General features: G+C 26.6%; 1 protein-coding gene across 1 annotated transcript; it reads right to left on the bottom strand.

The window, feature by feature from the left end:
• Window positions 1–1,493: 1,493 nt before the first annotated feature.
• On the bottom strand, window positions 1,494–4,382 carry LOC127288070 (E3 ubiquitin-protein ligase RING1). The gene is made up of 4 exons (XM_051315297.1): window positions 4,093–4,382; window positions 3,077–3,503; window positions 2,527–2,829; window positions 1,494–2,374 (listed from the first exon to the last, which is right to left on the bottom strand). The coding sequence occupies exons 1-4, from the start codon at window positions 4,333–4,335 to the stop codon at window positions 2,157–2,159; spliced, it is 1,191 nt and encodes a 396-aa protein (XP_051171254.1). The 5' UTR covers window positions 4,336–4,382; the 3' UTR covers window positions 1,494–2,156.
• Between the last annotated feature and the right edge of the window lie 12,298 nt (window positions 4,383–16,680).

Raw genomic sequence — 16,680 nt, 5'->3', positions numbered from 1 at the left:
CTCCTCTCTTATAGCCTTTAAGGCAAATCGAAGTTGGCATCGAGCATCAGGATCAGAAATCGAAGACGATGACATTGACGATGATTCAGCGTTGCAAAGTTGCATTTGTCTTTTGATTCTATACCAATGCGAGGATATATATACATATAATCTGAAGGTGTCAATGTTCAGGTAGACACACACATTGACGATCCGCGATAAATCTGCAGTCGTGCGGTAATTGTTTTGTTGATCTCGTCCGGCTGGGTGATCCTATCGTTCCATTTAGCGATCAGATCTGCCTCGCCCGCTTGTCAGTTAATACACTCCATACCAAGAAGAGTCTTGAATTGACATTCACCTTCTTGTAAACATGAAAAATCTTTTTTCTTCACCCACACAAATTTTTTTTTTTTTTTTTTATCACCATGAAAAAAAACTTTTGCGTTTTCTTTAAAAAAAAAAAATTCTTTTTTTTTCCCCTTCATTATTCACTGGGCAAAAAGGGGTGATTTTTCTTCAATTTATAATCCCACGTGACAGATTGAAACGATTGAGAATTTATTGAAGGAGTAATTTAATCCAGATGCAATGAAATTGACCCACGATGGGGTTAAAATGGAAAACGGAGTAAATATTGTCGGGAGTGATTGTCAAGGAAATATTCTGAGAGGAGAGGAATCGAATAACTTTTGCTACACTAATACAAAAGCTTTAATTAAGACCGAGAACGACGACTCTCTGTCGTTACTTGGATGTGTCGTTAGGCTTTATAATTAGTTTGATTCTCTGAACTGAACTGGTGAATAATTTTCGTCCTCAAAAATACATTGCATAATTATTTTTGAAAAAAAAAATATACGATCGTTGTATATTTTGTCTCATTTTTTATGCAAATGAAAAGAATTATAATTCACTCAATTTTTCACAAAAAATAAAAATTTACTTTACAAAAGTTAAAAAAAAAATAATTAGGTCAAACGATATTTGGAGTAAATTAAAAATTTCAGATATAAATGCAAAAGGGAAATATAAAATTTGAAAAATGCAAATTTTTCTCGAAGTTAAAGATGATTAATAGTTGTGTAAATAGATCTTTGGAATAGAAATCGGTTTGTCATTGGAAAAAAAAATTAATTAGCATCGGTTCATAAGTCGATAAGCGTAAAAAATAGGAACAAAGGGATATTGCCAATTCGTTGGATACGAGAGAGTGCGACGAGTGCGCATTAGCCGATTATCGATTTATCCTTCCACTTGTCGCCGAGAGGAATATGCTTTTCATACATTTTTAACGAAGTTGTCAATCGGATTTTCAATTCCCACTTCATCCCTATATAGTTTTCTCTTTGAATTATTAAAATTTCATAATATTTACAAAAAAAACTTTTATATCCTTTGTCTACTTTCAATTATTTTAACTTCTTTTTAAAAGATAAAAATATTTTTAATTTAAAATATAAAATAACTTAAAATATTTAAATATAAAAAGTGAATTTAATTAAAATTCAAAATTCTCAAGTGAAAACACCGTATTTATTTTTCCGACTACACATAAATATAAAATTCTGCAACACGATTAATATTCGTGAGCTTTTCATTCTTTGTGTTCCCGTGCGTAAAGCATTCCCGATGAATATCAGTCAATTATATATTTATATATATCAAATACGAAGCCAGCCTTGTCATTTGCTTCCTCAAAAATAATAAATTTCATCCTCGATGCTTACATTTTTTTTTTTTTTTTTTTTTTTTAGGTACACGTTCACAGATTTTGCTATTTACAAAAACGGTATCCAACACCGGTAGAAACATACAATTTCCTTCCAAGTTCTCCTTAAAAAAACTGAAGGAAATAAAAATTATATTTTACAATTTAAATCCGTCAGAAAAAAAATTAAATCTCACAAAAAAAAATTTAAAAAAAAAAAAAAAACACAAATTTTACCACTAGTATTTTGAAACGTAATCTTTTTTCTACGTTACATTGACGTCGTCATTTCTTTCCTTGATTTCTTCCGGGAGAAATTTTGATATTTTTTTTTTCCAGTAAATACTATTTGATTAGTATCTATTGTATTAAGCTCTTTACATCGATCTGTTTTTTTTTTATTTTTTAAATGTTGGAGCTGTAAATTTGACTAGCTCCCATTTGAATGAGGCTTGCGAGCCCTTCCCTAGGTTTTTTTCCACGAATAATACATTTCTAATGGTCGATTTACTCGCCAAAATTTATCATTCACTTGCCGCAACGTCTGTGAGCCACTTAAAACAACAAGTTGTCCAGGTGATGGGGCAATGTATATGCAGAAATTCAAAAGCCTATCCGATTCTGATAATTCCGTGTCTAGATCCAATGTTAATCGCATTGCCAAATATTTGCTGAGATGGTCCACTGAAAAAAAAAAATTAATCAAATTTTTAATTTGTAAATTTTAGAAAACAAAAAGTTAAAAAATATTTCAAAAATAGAAAAGAAAATTTAATTTAGAACAAAAACAATTTTAAAAAATAAAAAACAAAACAATTGTGAATTTATATTCGTACCAGTGGCATTTGCAGTTGTCTTGATATACCGAATACTATTCTCCTTTAAAGCTTTTATTAACGAATTATCTCCCGCCATTTCCGTAGGATGTGGTTTAAAAACAAGTTCAATTTCATTGAGCATTAAAGGCTCACTTGGCCCTTCTCCTTCTGTATCAACCATTGAATCACCTCCTCCAGTTTCCGCTTCTGCACTCGAAGAATCATTTTCTGAATTCTGTAGACTTTTTTGACGTTTCGCTGGCTTTGGTATTTGATTAGCTGGATTTGGTGATGGAGTAGTCGAATTCCTCGAAGTGGATCCTAAAATATTGATTTTTTTAAATAGTACGTTTAAAAAATTTCCAAAAACAATTTAGATTACAATTTTTTCAATAAAAAAAAAAATTAGCTGACTGAATTTTTTTTTAAAAATTAAATACTTTCGAAGATATTTACTTCTTTCAAAAATTAATCCTATTCAAATTCTTTTACTCCAAAATGTAAAATCGCATTCAAAAACATTTAATTTGAAATTTTTTCAACAATTTTCGAAATGAAAATTTAATACCTGAAACTGCAGGGCTACTGGCGGGTTGTGATGCACTATTTGAATTTGAATTGTTCGTATTTGCTGGTCCAGTTGCACTTTGCGACGAATCACTTTGATTCGCTGCGGTTACTGCTGGATTAGGTGTTGTTGGTGCACTGACATTTGGCGTATTATTGTACGATGCTGTACCACTTGTATTTTCCGATTCGTTAATATTTTTTCGCGAACGTTGCGGCCTATTTTGACTTTGTAGTTTTATACCTTCAGTTATTGAATTAACAAGTGCTGCTTGTGAATGTGATTTATTGAGTTTTGCCAAAACACGTTCTTGATGTGCCTCATACTCATCTCTACTTGGATAAATTTTTGAAATTAGTAAATCAAAATTTGGATCTGGCCTTAGGGAACGTTTTGATACAAGTTTCTTTCGACATGTTGGACATTCCTAAAAATTAAAGAAGAAAATTATTAATATTAGAAAAAACTAGTTTCTTTTAATTTGTTTAATTTAATTAAATTCATATTATTATAATTCTTATAATTTATTAAAATACATAAAATTAATTACAGAAAAATTTTCTAGAAAAAGGTTATGTCAGAACATTTTTTAAGGTTAATATACAAAAATCTTTTTTTATTTTTAAATTTATAACAAAAAATTAATAAAAGCAATTAAATATATTACAATAAACGGTTAATAATTTTTATAAGAAATCAATAAAAATTTAATATCAATTTTTTGTCAAAACAAACATAACCTCATTTGTTTTATTTACAAATAATTAACAATATAAAAACATATATATATTTATATATTTATAGAATAATTTTTTTTTAAAAATGCATAATTTTTGACATTTGTAGAATGTGAAATAATGTAAACTATGATAGTAAACAACAAATTTTGTCAGTTTAAATCTTGTGAATAAACATTGAAAATTGATGAAATTTTTTGAAAAATAAAATAATAAAATTATAAGAATTATAATGTCAATTCTTTTTTAGAATAATAATTGTAATTTCATAATAAATACCTTGTTACCGCTTCGAAGTGCAGTGATAATACAATCGGAGCAAAAACGATGTAGACACTCCTTTGTCGTCATTGTTTTTTTGAGCATATCTAGACATATTGGACACATAAGTTCACTGTGCAAACTTCGCGGACTAACTGCAATCTCTGTGTTATCCGTAATTGCATCCTGAGGTGTCCGATGAAGCTCATAAAGCGATAATTCCCAAGTTTTATTTAGACCAACCTGTTCTGCGGAGGCCATTTTCGTCGCTTCAACACAAGCCGTCAACTACATACAACAATCCCGACTACGTCAGCAATTACTACCAACCTTTCACTGATATTTCTCACAGGTTAGCCAACATTGCAATGTGCGCGCGGTAAAACTACCCTTTTTTCAAATATTTAGTTTTAAAATTTTATTATTTAAAAATTTGTTGAATCAAATTAGAATTGAAAATTATTATTCAATAATAATTTAATTATTAATAATTAAATAATTATTGAATAATTTAATGAATTTAAAGAGAAATATTATTTATTAATTAATAATAATTATTTGAATTGACTTCGATAAATTATTCAAATAATTTATTAATTATAAAATAAGAAAGTATATATTTTTATTAAAAATATGTATTAAAAAATTAAGTTCTAATATAATGGTTTAAAAAAAGGAAGATTATGGAAGTTAAGGAATCGTTTTTTATTAGATTGTAAAAAGAAGTTTATTGTTCATAAAATTGACAAAAGTAAATTGCTATAAAAAGAAAGCGAAAGTTCGAATAAAATATTTTATCGTAAAAATATAATAATAAATAAATATAATATAAAATAATATAATATTAAATTTTAAAAATATTTAATTAAATATTATAAATATAATAATAATATTAATAATAATAATTTAATAATAATATTATGATTCAATATTTATTTATTCAAAATAAACGTTAAAAGAAAAATTAAATTGAAGGTAAAAGAATAAATTTTTAAAATATTTAGTTAAATAAATTTAAATACGATAAAAATTAAATAATAAAATTATGTTTTTTTTTTGTAAAAAAAAATTTAATAAAGGAGAATTCAAGGTTGTAATTGAAATAAAAGAAATAATATAAATTTTTTTGAAGGCTAAAATAGAGTTTAGATATCAAGTATATAACAACTGATGCATATCAGTTTAAGTTTTTATACACAGACATTTTATTTTTTGTCTGTAATTTTTTTTTTTTTTTATTAGTTTCAAGACCGTAAAATGTCATATTGCTTCATTATTTAATTGTAGAAATTAAAACACTTATTTTTCTTATTTTAAGGACATTTTTATTCTTTTCTTTGTTTGGCAATAAATGAGAATTTTTTTTAAATACGGAAACAAAAATTAAATTTCACGTTTTAAATTTAAAATATTTGCTTTTATATTAATAATTTTTTAGTCATTTCCTCAAAATTATCTTGCAGTTTTTTTTTTTTAACGAAAACTCTTAATTGAAGAGGAAAATATTTTTTAATACAAAAATTAAATTTTAATTTAATTTAATTTATTTCATATATGCGTAAAATATTTATTTAAATATTAAATTTAATAAATAAATAAATTTATTAAATTTATCTGATTCAAATAAATCAGTTACTGGACTATTATTAAATAAATATTTACTTGAAACAAATAATTTTTATTTAAAATTAAATAAATTGTATTTGAATCAATAATTTTTGTATATTATACAAATATCATTTAATTGACTTAAATAATAATAATAATTATTAATTATTTGAATTATTAATAATTAATAATTAATTTTTTTTAGTAACCAATTATTTGGATTTGCATTTTTTCTTTTTTTTCGAGAATAAATTGATATATAAAAGGAAATTTTCCTCATGAAATGAGATTGAATCTTTTTGTTGAATAAGACACTTGTTATATCAAAATAATGCGACAGAAGTTCCTTCATAGTCTAAGCAGATGTATAAGTAAAATATCATCAGTATAAATAATATAACGGTAAAATTAATGTAAGATGGGCGTAACCAATGTATACACCATGAGTGGTTGCATCTTGTTGTACCTTGTTCGGTTGGCAATCTGAGATGCATTCGCATCCTCCGATTGCAAACTGGACCGACTGGCACGAGACGAAAGCCACTTGAACTGGCCCCTTAACTGTACAACTTCACCAGAAAACATTCAACAATGTCTTTTACCTACTTCTTCTTTATACTCTTACGCATATGTATTTAATCAATTATGCAACAGAGATGCTGCGCCAAATAAAGTCATATTTTTTCATTTGAAAAAAATTCAAAATTTTTGTTAAAATAATTTTTTTATTCGTCAAACTTTCTGATTTTCCATTTTTTTTTTATTTATATCAAGCATCAGTAAATAATCGGCAACTTTATAATTAATGTGAGATGATATGCAAGTAGTTTATCCTCAAGTGCTCGGTCATTAATTCAACTTAACTTTACTATATAATTAGAAGCTAATCCCATTTCTACTTTATGTCTCGATTGTGGTATGCAGATTTTTTTTTCTCTCTTCAATATTATAGTCTATATATATGAAATATTCATCTCTGTGATTTAAATGGAGTGTGCCTGTACCATGATTATAAGATAGAAAATTGATCATATCAAATTAAAATCTGACTTTCAATTTTTAATCATTTTCTCTCTTTTTTTTTTTTACTTTTTAGAGTAAAAAAAATTTTTAATTAAAATTTGGTTTGTGTATTTCAAATAAATTCACGAAATGTTTTTTATTTTCTATAAAAGTTTTGAATTTATTTTCTCCTCTCGAGCTTTCTCTGGTCTTTTCTCCCCTTATAAATTTATAGAAACTTCCGCTGGAATTTGATCGAAAGCCTCTCACTTAATCGGAAAATGAGTAAAAGTTGGAAACTATATATATATAAATTTTGAACTATAGGAAAAGAAAAAATGGAAGTATCAATATTTTTTGCATAATTAGGCAGAAAAAAAAATTATTTGATTTAAATAATCGATTACTTGATTATTATTAAAAATAAATATTTATTTGTATTAAATATTTTATTAGTTTTATTTCATTTTATTATTATTAATTGATTAATTAATTTTTTGCAAATAAAATTTTATTCTAGTTCTAAAAAGCGCCATTAATTAGAATTATATAATTTAAATCAATTAAATGATATTTGTTTCAAATACAGAAATTATTGGTCCAAATAAAAAAAAAAATTATTGATCCACATAGAGTTAATTTAATTCAAATAAAAATTACTCGGTTTAAGTAAATAATTATTTATTTTAATGAAATTTTATTTAATTCAAATAAAAATTAATTGGATCAAGTAAATTATTAAAATTTCGTCTATTATTATAGTAAAACTTAATATCCTGTATTTTATTATATATTGGGCACTTTAGGTTTATAATAATGAGCTCAATATTAAAAAGAAAAAATTTATATAGAAAGTAAGAATTAGTATATATATATAATGATTTCCGGGCAAAGTTATAAAAGACTTCATCTTCCTCTTTTGCAAATATGTATTTTTATGGACAATATAAACAGACACCTTTTCCAAGAATTTCAATATTATATATCCATACTACACACACTCTTCCTGAAAAAGATTGCTACCTGGTTTCTTGGTTATACCTTCACATTTTCTCGTATTATCACTTATTTACAGTTTCCATTAGAAAACGAGTTTCCCTTTACACTTCATATAAAATATGCTACCATAAATAACGAGTCATAAAATACGATATATACAACATTTATGGTATATATACAATTTTCTTTCATTTTCATATATATATATATCCGTTACATACAGGATTTATATACATTGCAATTATATCATATCTTCGTTAATCTGCAAACATTTTCTTGACAATTGAAAAAAATTAAAAAACAATTATTGTATCACAGAGAAAATATTATTTGTTTCGCAGCTAAATATTTATTTATTAACGATTTTATTTATGACAAATAAAATTTTGGGGGCATACTATAAAAATCATTAATTAGAATTTTCACAAAAAATTAAAAGGCATTAAAATAAGCTGCAACGCTTATTATTTTAATCCAATTTTACTTATTTTAATCCATTTTGGTATTAAAATAAGCAAAATTGAATTAAAATAATAAGCGTTGCAGCTTATTTTAATGCCTTTTAATTTTTTGTGTTTATTTTAAATATTAGAAACAATTATTTTTATAGACGAATTTACGCTTTCCATTTTCTTGGCTTAAAAATTTAAAAAAAAATGTTTTTCAATCTATATAATTAAATATATAATATATAATAAATCAAAATTATTTTTAAATATATTTAATGAATTATATAATGAATTTTGCAATTTGCAGATTTATATATACATATTTATATTACGAAACATATAACATATATGAAAAAGATATATAAACGATTACAGTTTCGCGTGCAAACATTTGTAATCTACTTTTAAAACATCAAGGATTCAAAATGATTCAGTGTGTGATGACTTTGCAAGAATACCCTTCTATACAGGTACTAAACACAAGACATAAAATTAAGACTCCTTTTAAGATATATATACACACATTAAGGTCGTAACATTCGTAATTACTCACACTTTTTTTTTTAATTTTACTTTCTTTATGAAACAAGTGCCAATTTTACCTCTTTACTTTTGTCTAAAGTATAATAATAAAAAATAATAATAAAAATTAAAGTTGCAAAAAATTATTATTATTATTATTTTTTATTATTTTTAATTGATTAATTAAAATTATTAAATAATTATTAAATACCTATAATTAAATAATAATAAATAGGTAATTAATATTTAAGTCAATTAAATATGGTATTTGCTTCAAATACAGAAATTATTGGTTTAAATAAAAAAAATTATTAATCCATATACAGTTAATTTAATTCAAATAAAAATTATACGATTCACTGCAAAAAAAAAAAATTTATTTGATTCAAATACTCGATTACTTGACTATTAGCAAATAAATATTTACTTGAATCAAATAATATTTTTATTTGAATTAAATAAATTTTATTTGAACTAATAATTTCTATATTTGAAACAAATATATCATTTAATTGACTCAAATAATAATAATTATTTGATACAAATATTTATTTGATAATAGTCAAGTAATCAATTATTTGAATCAAATAATTTTTTTCACTGTTTAGGTAAATATTCATTTTATTTAATTCAAATAAAAATTACTTGTTTTAAGTAAATATTAAATTTTATTTCACAGAAAATTAAAAGGCATTAAAATAAGCTGCAACGCTTATTATATTTTAATTCAATTTTTCTTATTTTAATCCATTTTGGTATTAAAATAAGCAAAATTGGATTAAAATAATAAGCTTATTTTAATATCTTATAATATTCTGTGTTAATAATTGTCAAGTAACCGTTTATTTGAATCAAATAAATAATTTTTTTAGTGTTAAAAACAAAGTACACAATTTAATTATATTTGTGAATTAATTGAATTAAAAATTAAATTAAACAAAACTTATTTATAACAAAACGATTTTTTAATTGTGAAATAAAAAATTTGTTTAAAAAATCAAGTTATAAATATAAAAATTCTATTTTTTATTCAAAATAAAAAAATTAGATATCTACTATATAAAAAATAGTAGATACAAATATATTTTATTTAATTATTTGCAAAGAATTGTAGAAAGAAAATTCAATAGAAAACATAAATGTTTTTATATATATATATAAAAACATTGTTGAAATAAGATTTCTCGCGAGTAATTTGAAGAAATAACGATAAAAGATGTTTCATTTTTCGAAATGTCATGCTGACAAATTAGTATAATACCGGGAAAGAAAAGGATTACCCGCGCTTTCGCAGTATATAGGAGTTTATAGCGGATCTTTAAAAACCCGCTGTTGTGAATGTCTCGTTTTTACTTGAAAACAAAACTTATGGGTCACTCGGTGCAGAATATAGGCCTTTTGGTCTCTTACGGCTTATATTGGCATCCTGCTTCACAAGCGGAATATCTTGTCTTGACAACTTTTTTTTTTTACTTTTTTTTTTTTTTTCTCTTTTTTTTGCGCGAAACATCACTTGAGATTGCCTTATATTGGATTTTATATAAACTTTGTACGACGCATCCAACCTGCGTACGCGCAAATTAACATTCTACAGATTCTAATCTTTCTTCTCCTTGCGCAGAAAGTTTATCCAATATGGGTCCATTAATTAGAAACATTTGTATATATTAATTTTCATCTCTCGAGTTAAATGGCTCTAAATTTTTAAATTCTCTTCTCGCTACAATAAATTTTTGCAGATTAAATTTTTTTTCCCAAAAAAATTATTTCTGTATTTCATTTTTTTTTCCATTTATATAAGAAATCATTATTTTATTGTTAATATTCCTTTCTACTAGGAAAAAATTTTTTTGCCTCATTAACACTTAAAATATATATATATGCTGTATAGGAAAAGATTTGCAAAAAAAAAAAAAAAGAGGAAAGAATCAACAGCGGGCGGCAGCAAAAAAATAAATCTGCCGAGCGTATCTGTGAGTTCATTCACCTGATTCCTTTAATGGTTATTCTCGATGCAGGCATGAACCTCTGAGTTTGATGCTGGAGGCATGCGTTGTGTGTGAACGTTCAAAGTGGGTACAAGATTATAAGTCTCTTTCTATACAGGGTCAAGCATGATTCTGACCTAGTATATGCCTGCTTTGCCAATATTGATATGCCACACACAAAAGTGCAGCATTCATATTATATCTTCTTTTCTGCTTTCCTTCGCGATAATATCCATATTAATAGAAATCATGCGCGAAATGAAATTTCCTTTTATCTTATTTTTCTTCTAATTAACAAAAATTCTTTGTTATTCTAGCTTTGAAAAAATATTTTTCCTTTTTTCCTTTAATTTAAACTACTCTCTAAATTTGAATTACACAGAAAATGAAAAGGCATTAAAATAAGCTATACAACGCTTATTATTTTAAATCCAATTTTGCTTATTTTAATCCATTTTGGTATTAAAATAAGCAAAATTGGATTAAAATAATATAAGTGTTGCAGCTTATTTTAATGCCTTTTCATTTTCTGTGTAGTGAGAATTAGTTCACTAATTTATGTTAGCGAAAAATACTAATTTTTTTAGTTATTTTTTAAGTAAAATTTTAGTAAAAAAAATTACTAAATCAAATAGTAATATTTTACTAAAAAATTAGTGAAAATTTTTACTAATTTTTAGTCATTTTTTACTAAAACTTTGATAATTAAATTATACTAAAGTAAACTTTAGTAAATAGTTAAATCAAATAGTAATAAATAGTAATAGTAATTTTTACTATAATAATGAGTAAAAATTTCTACTAATTTTTAGTCACTTTTCATTGAAAATTTAGTAACAAAATCAAAGTAAAGTTAACTTTAGTTATATCGAATAGTAGTAAATAGTAATAGTAATTTTTACTATAAAAAGTAGTGAAAATTACTACTAATTTTTAGTCATTTTTTACTAACTTTAGTAATTAAATTAAACTACAGTAAACTTTAATAGTTAAATCAAACAGTAATAAATAGTATTAAATAGTAATAATAATTTTTACTAAAAAGTAGTGAAAATTACTACTAATTTTTAGTCAATTTTTTACTAACTTTAGTAATTAAATTAAACTAAAGTAAACTAGAAAAAAAATGGAAGTATCAATATTTTTTGCATATAATTACGCAGAAAAAAAAATTATTTGATTTAAATAATCGATTAATTGATTATTATTAAAAATAAATATTTATTTTTATTAAATATTTTATTAGTTTTATTTCATTTTATTATTATTATTATTTGATTAATTAATTTTTGTAAATAAAATTTTATTCTATCAAATAGTACCTAATAAATAGTTACAGTAATTTTTGCTAGTAATTAGTGGAAATTTCTACTAATTTTTAGTCATTTTTTACTGGAAATTTAGTAACGAAATCAAACTAAAGTTAACTTTAGTTATATTAAATGGTAATAGTAATTTTTACTAAAAATTAGTGGAAATTACTATAATAATTTTTAGTCATTTTTTTTTTACTAAAACTTCAGTAAAAAAATTCTAAATCAAATAGTAATTTTTACAAAAAAAAAAAATAGTGACAATTTCTACTAATTTGAATTAATAAACAAACTCTAATTTAAATTTGAAGATTACATTTTTTCATTAAAAAAAATTTGTTTATTACTAAAATAATCGTTATATATAAAAACTACTATACTTTCTGTATTAAAAATATAAACTGAAAATTATTTAACTGAAGTTATCGTTAAATCACATAGTCACTACTGCGGTACTATAAAGACATAATGAAATAGTGAACAATCAAATTCAACAACTATATACATATATATATATATATATAACTGGTGGAATTGTATAATTATAGGATTTAACAGAACGGAAAGTTCCAGGGCTTAGGTTTTGTCTATGTAATAAAATTTCTTCTTCTTCTGCTTCTTTAAAACCATATATTATTTATTAAGAGAATTGTTTTCCATTAGAAGGCAAATGATAGGATGTAAAACTTCCTACTACTGAAATGACTGGTTTTTACTTTTTATTCTTCAATATACATATAACGAAAGACATAACTTTTTAAGAAAAGATAAGGTATTGAAACAGTTAAAAAAAATCCTTTTTTTTTACTAATTTCCAATTATTAAAATCAAATTATTTATTTATATGTATTTATTTTTAACTTTATATTAGTAAAGGTGAAATTAAATAATTATATCTATATAAATAAATTAATTGAAAGTGATGAAAAAAAAATAGATTAAAAATAGAAATTTTTAAATGCACACTGACAAAATAATTTCGTTTTGATAATAGAACGTTTAGTTATTGGTATTTAAACAATCAAAAATTTTCAATAGAATTTTGCTTGTCGCAAACAAACTTTAGTTACAACAAAGATAATTTTTTTTCTAATTTTGGTTCCGTCTAAAACCAAATTTATTTAGATCAAATAAATATATATTTAGTTGCTTCAAAGTTCGAAATAATCAAAAAATTATGTTAATACCAAAAAAAATTGTATATTTGGTTCAAACAAAACTTTTCTCTGAGTGTATACAAATGCTCGCACAACAATAGTTAATGGGAAAAAAAGACAATTTTAATCTTAGTTACTATAAGGTAACAAATTCTCTTGTTAAATAACATTCGATTTTAACCTTAGTAATGTAAAAATTACCCTTTTGTTCAGTAAAAATTACCAATGCTTTTTGTACTAAGGTACTCTCTAAATCTGAATTAGTAAAAATGTTTACTAATTTGAATTACCCAGGTGCGAATTTCGGTCGGCCGCCAGAGTTGGTTCGTCGGCCCATGGTCGGCCCAACTCTGGCTGCCGACCGGTCGGCAGCCAGAGTTGGGCCGACCATGGTAAATATTTGCACCCAAAGTTGGGCCGACTATGGCTGCCGACGTCGGCAGTCACAGTTGGGCCGACCATTGCAGCCATAGTTGGGCCGACTATGGGGGATTATGGTCGGCACAACCTTGGCAGCCATAGTTGGGCCAACCTTGGCTGCCATAGTTGGGCCGACCATGGGGGACAATGGTCGGTACGACCTTGGCAGCCAAGGTCGGTCCAACCTTGGCTGCCATAGTTGGGCCGACCATCATAAAGTAAATTTCTCTCCTACCATTGACAAATGTAAAATGTTTTTGTTAATTTACTTGTAATTGATTAATTTAAAAAGAAAAAAGGTTATATGTGATTAATTTATTATTTTGAATTACTAACTTTAATTTTTTTCAAGCTGTAGCTTATAACATTTATTTTTCTCCGTGACTCATATGTCATTGCGTAGTGTAGTGGTTAGCGTATTAGACTGCGGTGCGTTAGGTTGCGAGTTCGATCCCTGCGAGCGTTAAAAATTTTAATTTGTATATATGTATGTTTACGATTGCGTTTAGTGTTTAAGTATATAAAATAAATGTATAATGAATTTAAAATGATTACTAATATATGTTATTTGTATAACAAATTTTTATATTTTAATGTTTATGGTCGGCAAAATTTTAGCTGCCAAGGTTGGCCCAACCATGGCAGCCATAGTCGGGCCGACTATGGCTGCCGACCGTCAAGTTGGATGGTCGGCAGCCAAGGTCGGCCCAACTATGGTACCCATAGTTGGCCCGACTTAGTCGACCATAGGTCGGCCGACGTTATCAATTCGCTAGTTGGCCCGACCATCGGCAGCCATAGTCGGGCCGACCAAGGCTGCCATAGTTGGGCCGACTATCATAGCCGACGGTCGGCAGCCATAGTCGGGCCGACCATGGCAGCCATAGTTGGGCCGACCTCGGCTGCCTTAGTCGGGCCGACTATGGCTGCCGACCGTCAAGTTGGATGGTCGGCAGCCAAGGTTGGCCCAACTATGGCTGCCATGGTCGGCCCGACTATGGCTGCCGACCGTCGGCAAGGATGGTCGGCCCAACTAGGGCAGCCTTGGTCGGCCCGACTATGGTACCCATAGTCGGTCCAACTTAGTCGACCATAGGTCGGCCGACGTTATCAATTCGCTAGTTGGCCCGACCTCTGGCTGCCCGAGGTGGGCCGACCATGCACATGGTCGGCCCGACCATGGGCCGACCGACAATTCGCACCTGGGTAGTGACTCACTTTTTGCTTCTGAATTAGTAAAATTTTACTAATTATTAGTAACTTTTTACTAACAATTAGTAAAATTTAACTAATTCTAAAGCAAAAAGTGAGTCACTAATTCAAATTATTAAACATTTTTACTAATTCAGATTTAGAGAGTAAAAATTACATAAATAAAAAAGCAGATTTTGTATATTTTTTTTAATTAATCAAAATTTTTTTGTTGTCAATTCAAACCTTTTTCTTAATCAACAATCCGCTCTCTAAATCTGAATTAGTAAAAAATTAACTAATTTTTTTGTTTTTTTAGTATTATGTGATACTATAGCTTGTACTCTATTCAAAATACTTTGTTTGATGCTTAAAATACCGGTGAGCCCGAATTGCGTGCCAAATCCCAGGTATGAACCCCTCCCAATTGAATTGCGTGCCGAGGGGTATTAGGTAGATGTCGAATTGCGTGCCCACTGTCAAACATTTTCCTTCACACTCTTGCTGATTCTACACTTACCCGAAACTTCGCGAGAGATCCGTTAACGGAAAAGCGGAGCGAATCGATAAGTGTGGAATCAGCATCCATCCAGGCTTAGGAATGGCAGCTTATCACATTGTATAAGTAATTAAAAGTGATACTTGCTGGCGTGTTTAAAAATGTGAGTTGGCAATATTTATAATTTAAAAATCGCGGTAGGAGAGAAAAGTAAGAATTCTTGTAATATATAATAAATAAATAGAACATAAATAAGCAGTATATAGTACTTTGTCAGTTTAGAAAAATAAAAAAGAACAGTAGATAGAAAACGAAACGAAAAACAACACTTATTTTGTGACAGGTAAAAATTTCTTTGATACTTGTTGAACAAATTGAAATGTGCTAATTAAATTTGATTGCAGAAGTAAAATATTATTTAACATAAAGTTTTCTTTGGCAACACTGTCTTTGCATATTTTCCCCTTGCTTCTCATTTTTATATATATTTCACATTGTACCCCTTTCAATGCTTCAATGAAATTAAAAATATTTGGCTGAGCTTTATAAAAAAATGAGTTAAATTTAGAATGGAAACATTCACAGCCGTTTGTAGTACGTGTTATAGAATTCGAAAATTCTGCCCAAATATGAGGAGGAAATTCAGAATTTGCATCTATGTAATTTTCTAAAACGTAGTCACAAAATCTCATTAGTCTATCATCGTCGGGAATAATAGACATAAAGTCGTCAATAAAAACAGATTCAACGTTTTCAGGATTTATAAATGGCAGACCAAAAAATAATTTTAAAAACTTTACAATTTCTTATTCTTATTCTTATTTCAAATACATGGATCTTCGTACAGATTCGGCGGGAGGGGAACTTGAGGCCAGTGGTTCTCACATTTTTCAACGCGCACGCAATTCAACATGACAGTTTTGGACCGCGGCACGCAATTCAATACCTACCTGCCACCCCTCGGGACGCAATTCGAGGGGCCGCACGCAATTCGGGTGCAGCCTAAAATACTATACTTTTGAAAGCATTTATTATTTTTAAATTATTGTTCTGTTTTTTTGAAGTATTATGTGATATATGTTCAAAATATTTTTTTTTGGTGCTTTAAATATTACTTTTGAAATTATTTATTTTTCAACAAATTTTTTGATATAAACTAACCGTTAAAATTTTTTTATTAATTTTATTTCACCAAAAGTAACTATGTATGTGTATCTAAACTGTCTTTAAGTAAATTAATAAATTACTATAAAGTGAAAATTTTAATAAAATCTTTACTCAAAAAAAAATCGGAAATAATATATCAAATGAACCACCAGAACGTAAAAAATTTTATATGAATTTTGCCAATATTATGCAATTTAACCCATGAAAACTGACTTTTAAAAATAAAATATTTTTTATACAATCATGAAGAAACTACATGCGAAAAATTTTATCTTTGAAACTCGACTTTTC

Source organism: Leptopilina boulardi, unplaced genomic scaffold (genome assembly GCF_019393585.1).
Source record: "Leptopilina boulardi isolate dan_hultmark-lab unplaced genomic scaffold, ZJU_Lbou_2.1 LbouV2_38, whole genome shotgun sequence".
Classification (NCBI taxonomy): Eukaryota; Metazoa; Arthropoda; class Insecta; order Hymenoptera; family Figitidae; genus Leptopilina; species Leptopilina boulardi.
The sequence above is the reverse complement of the archived record's forward strand: the minus strand, read 5'-3'. Positions and strand labels throughout refer to the sequence as shown.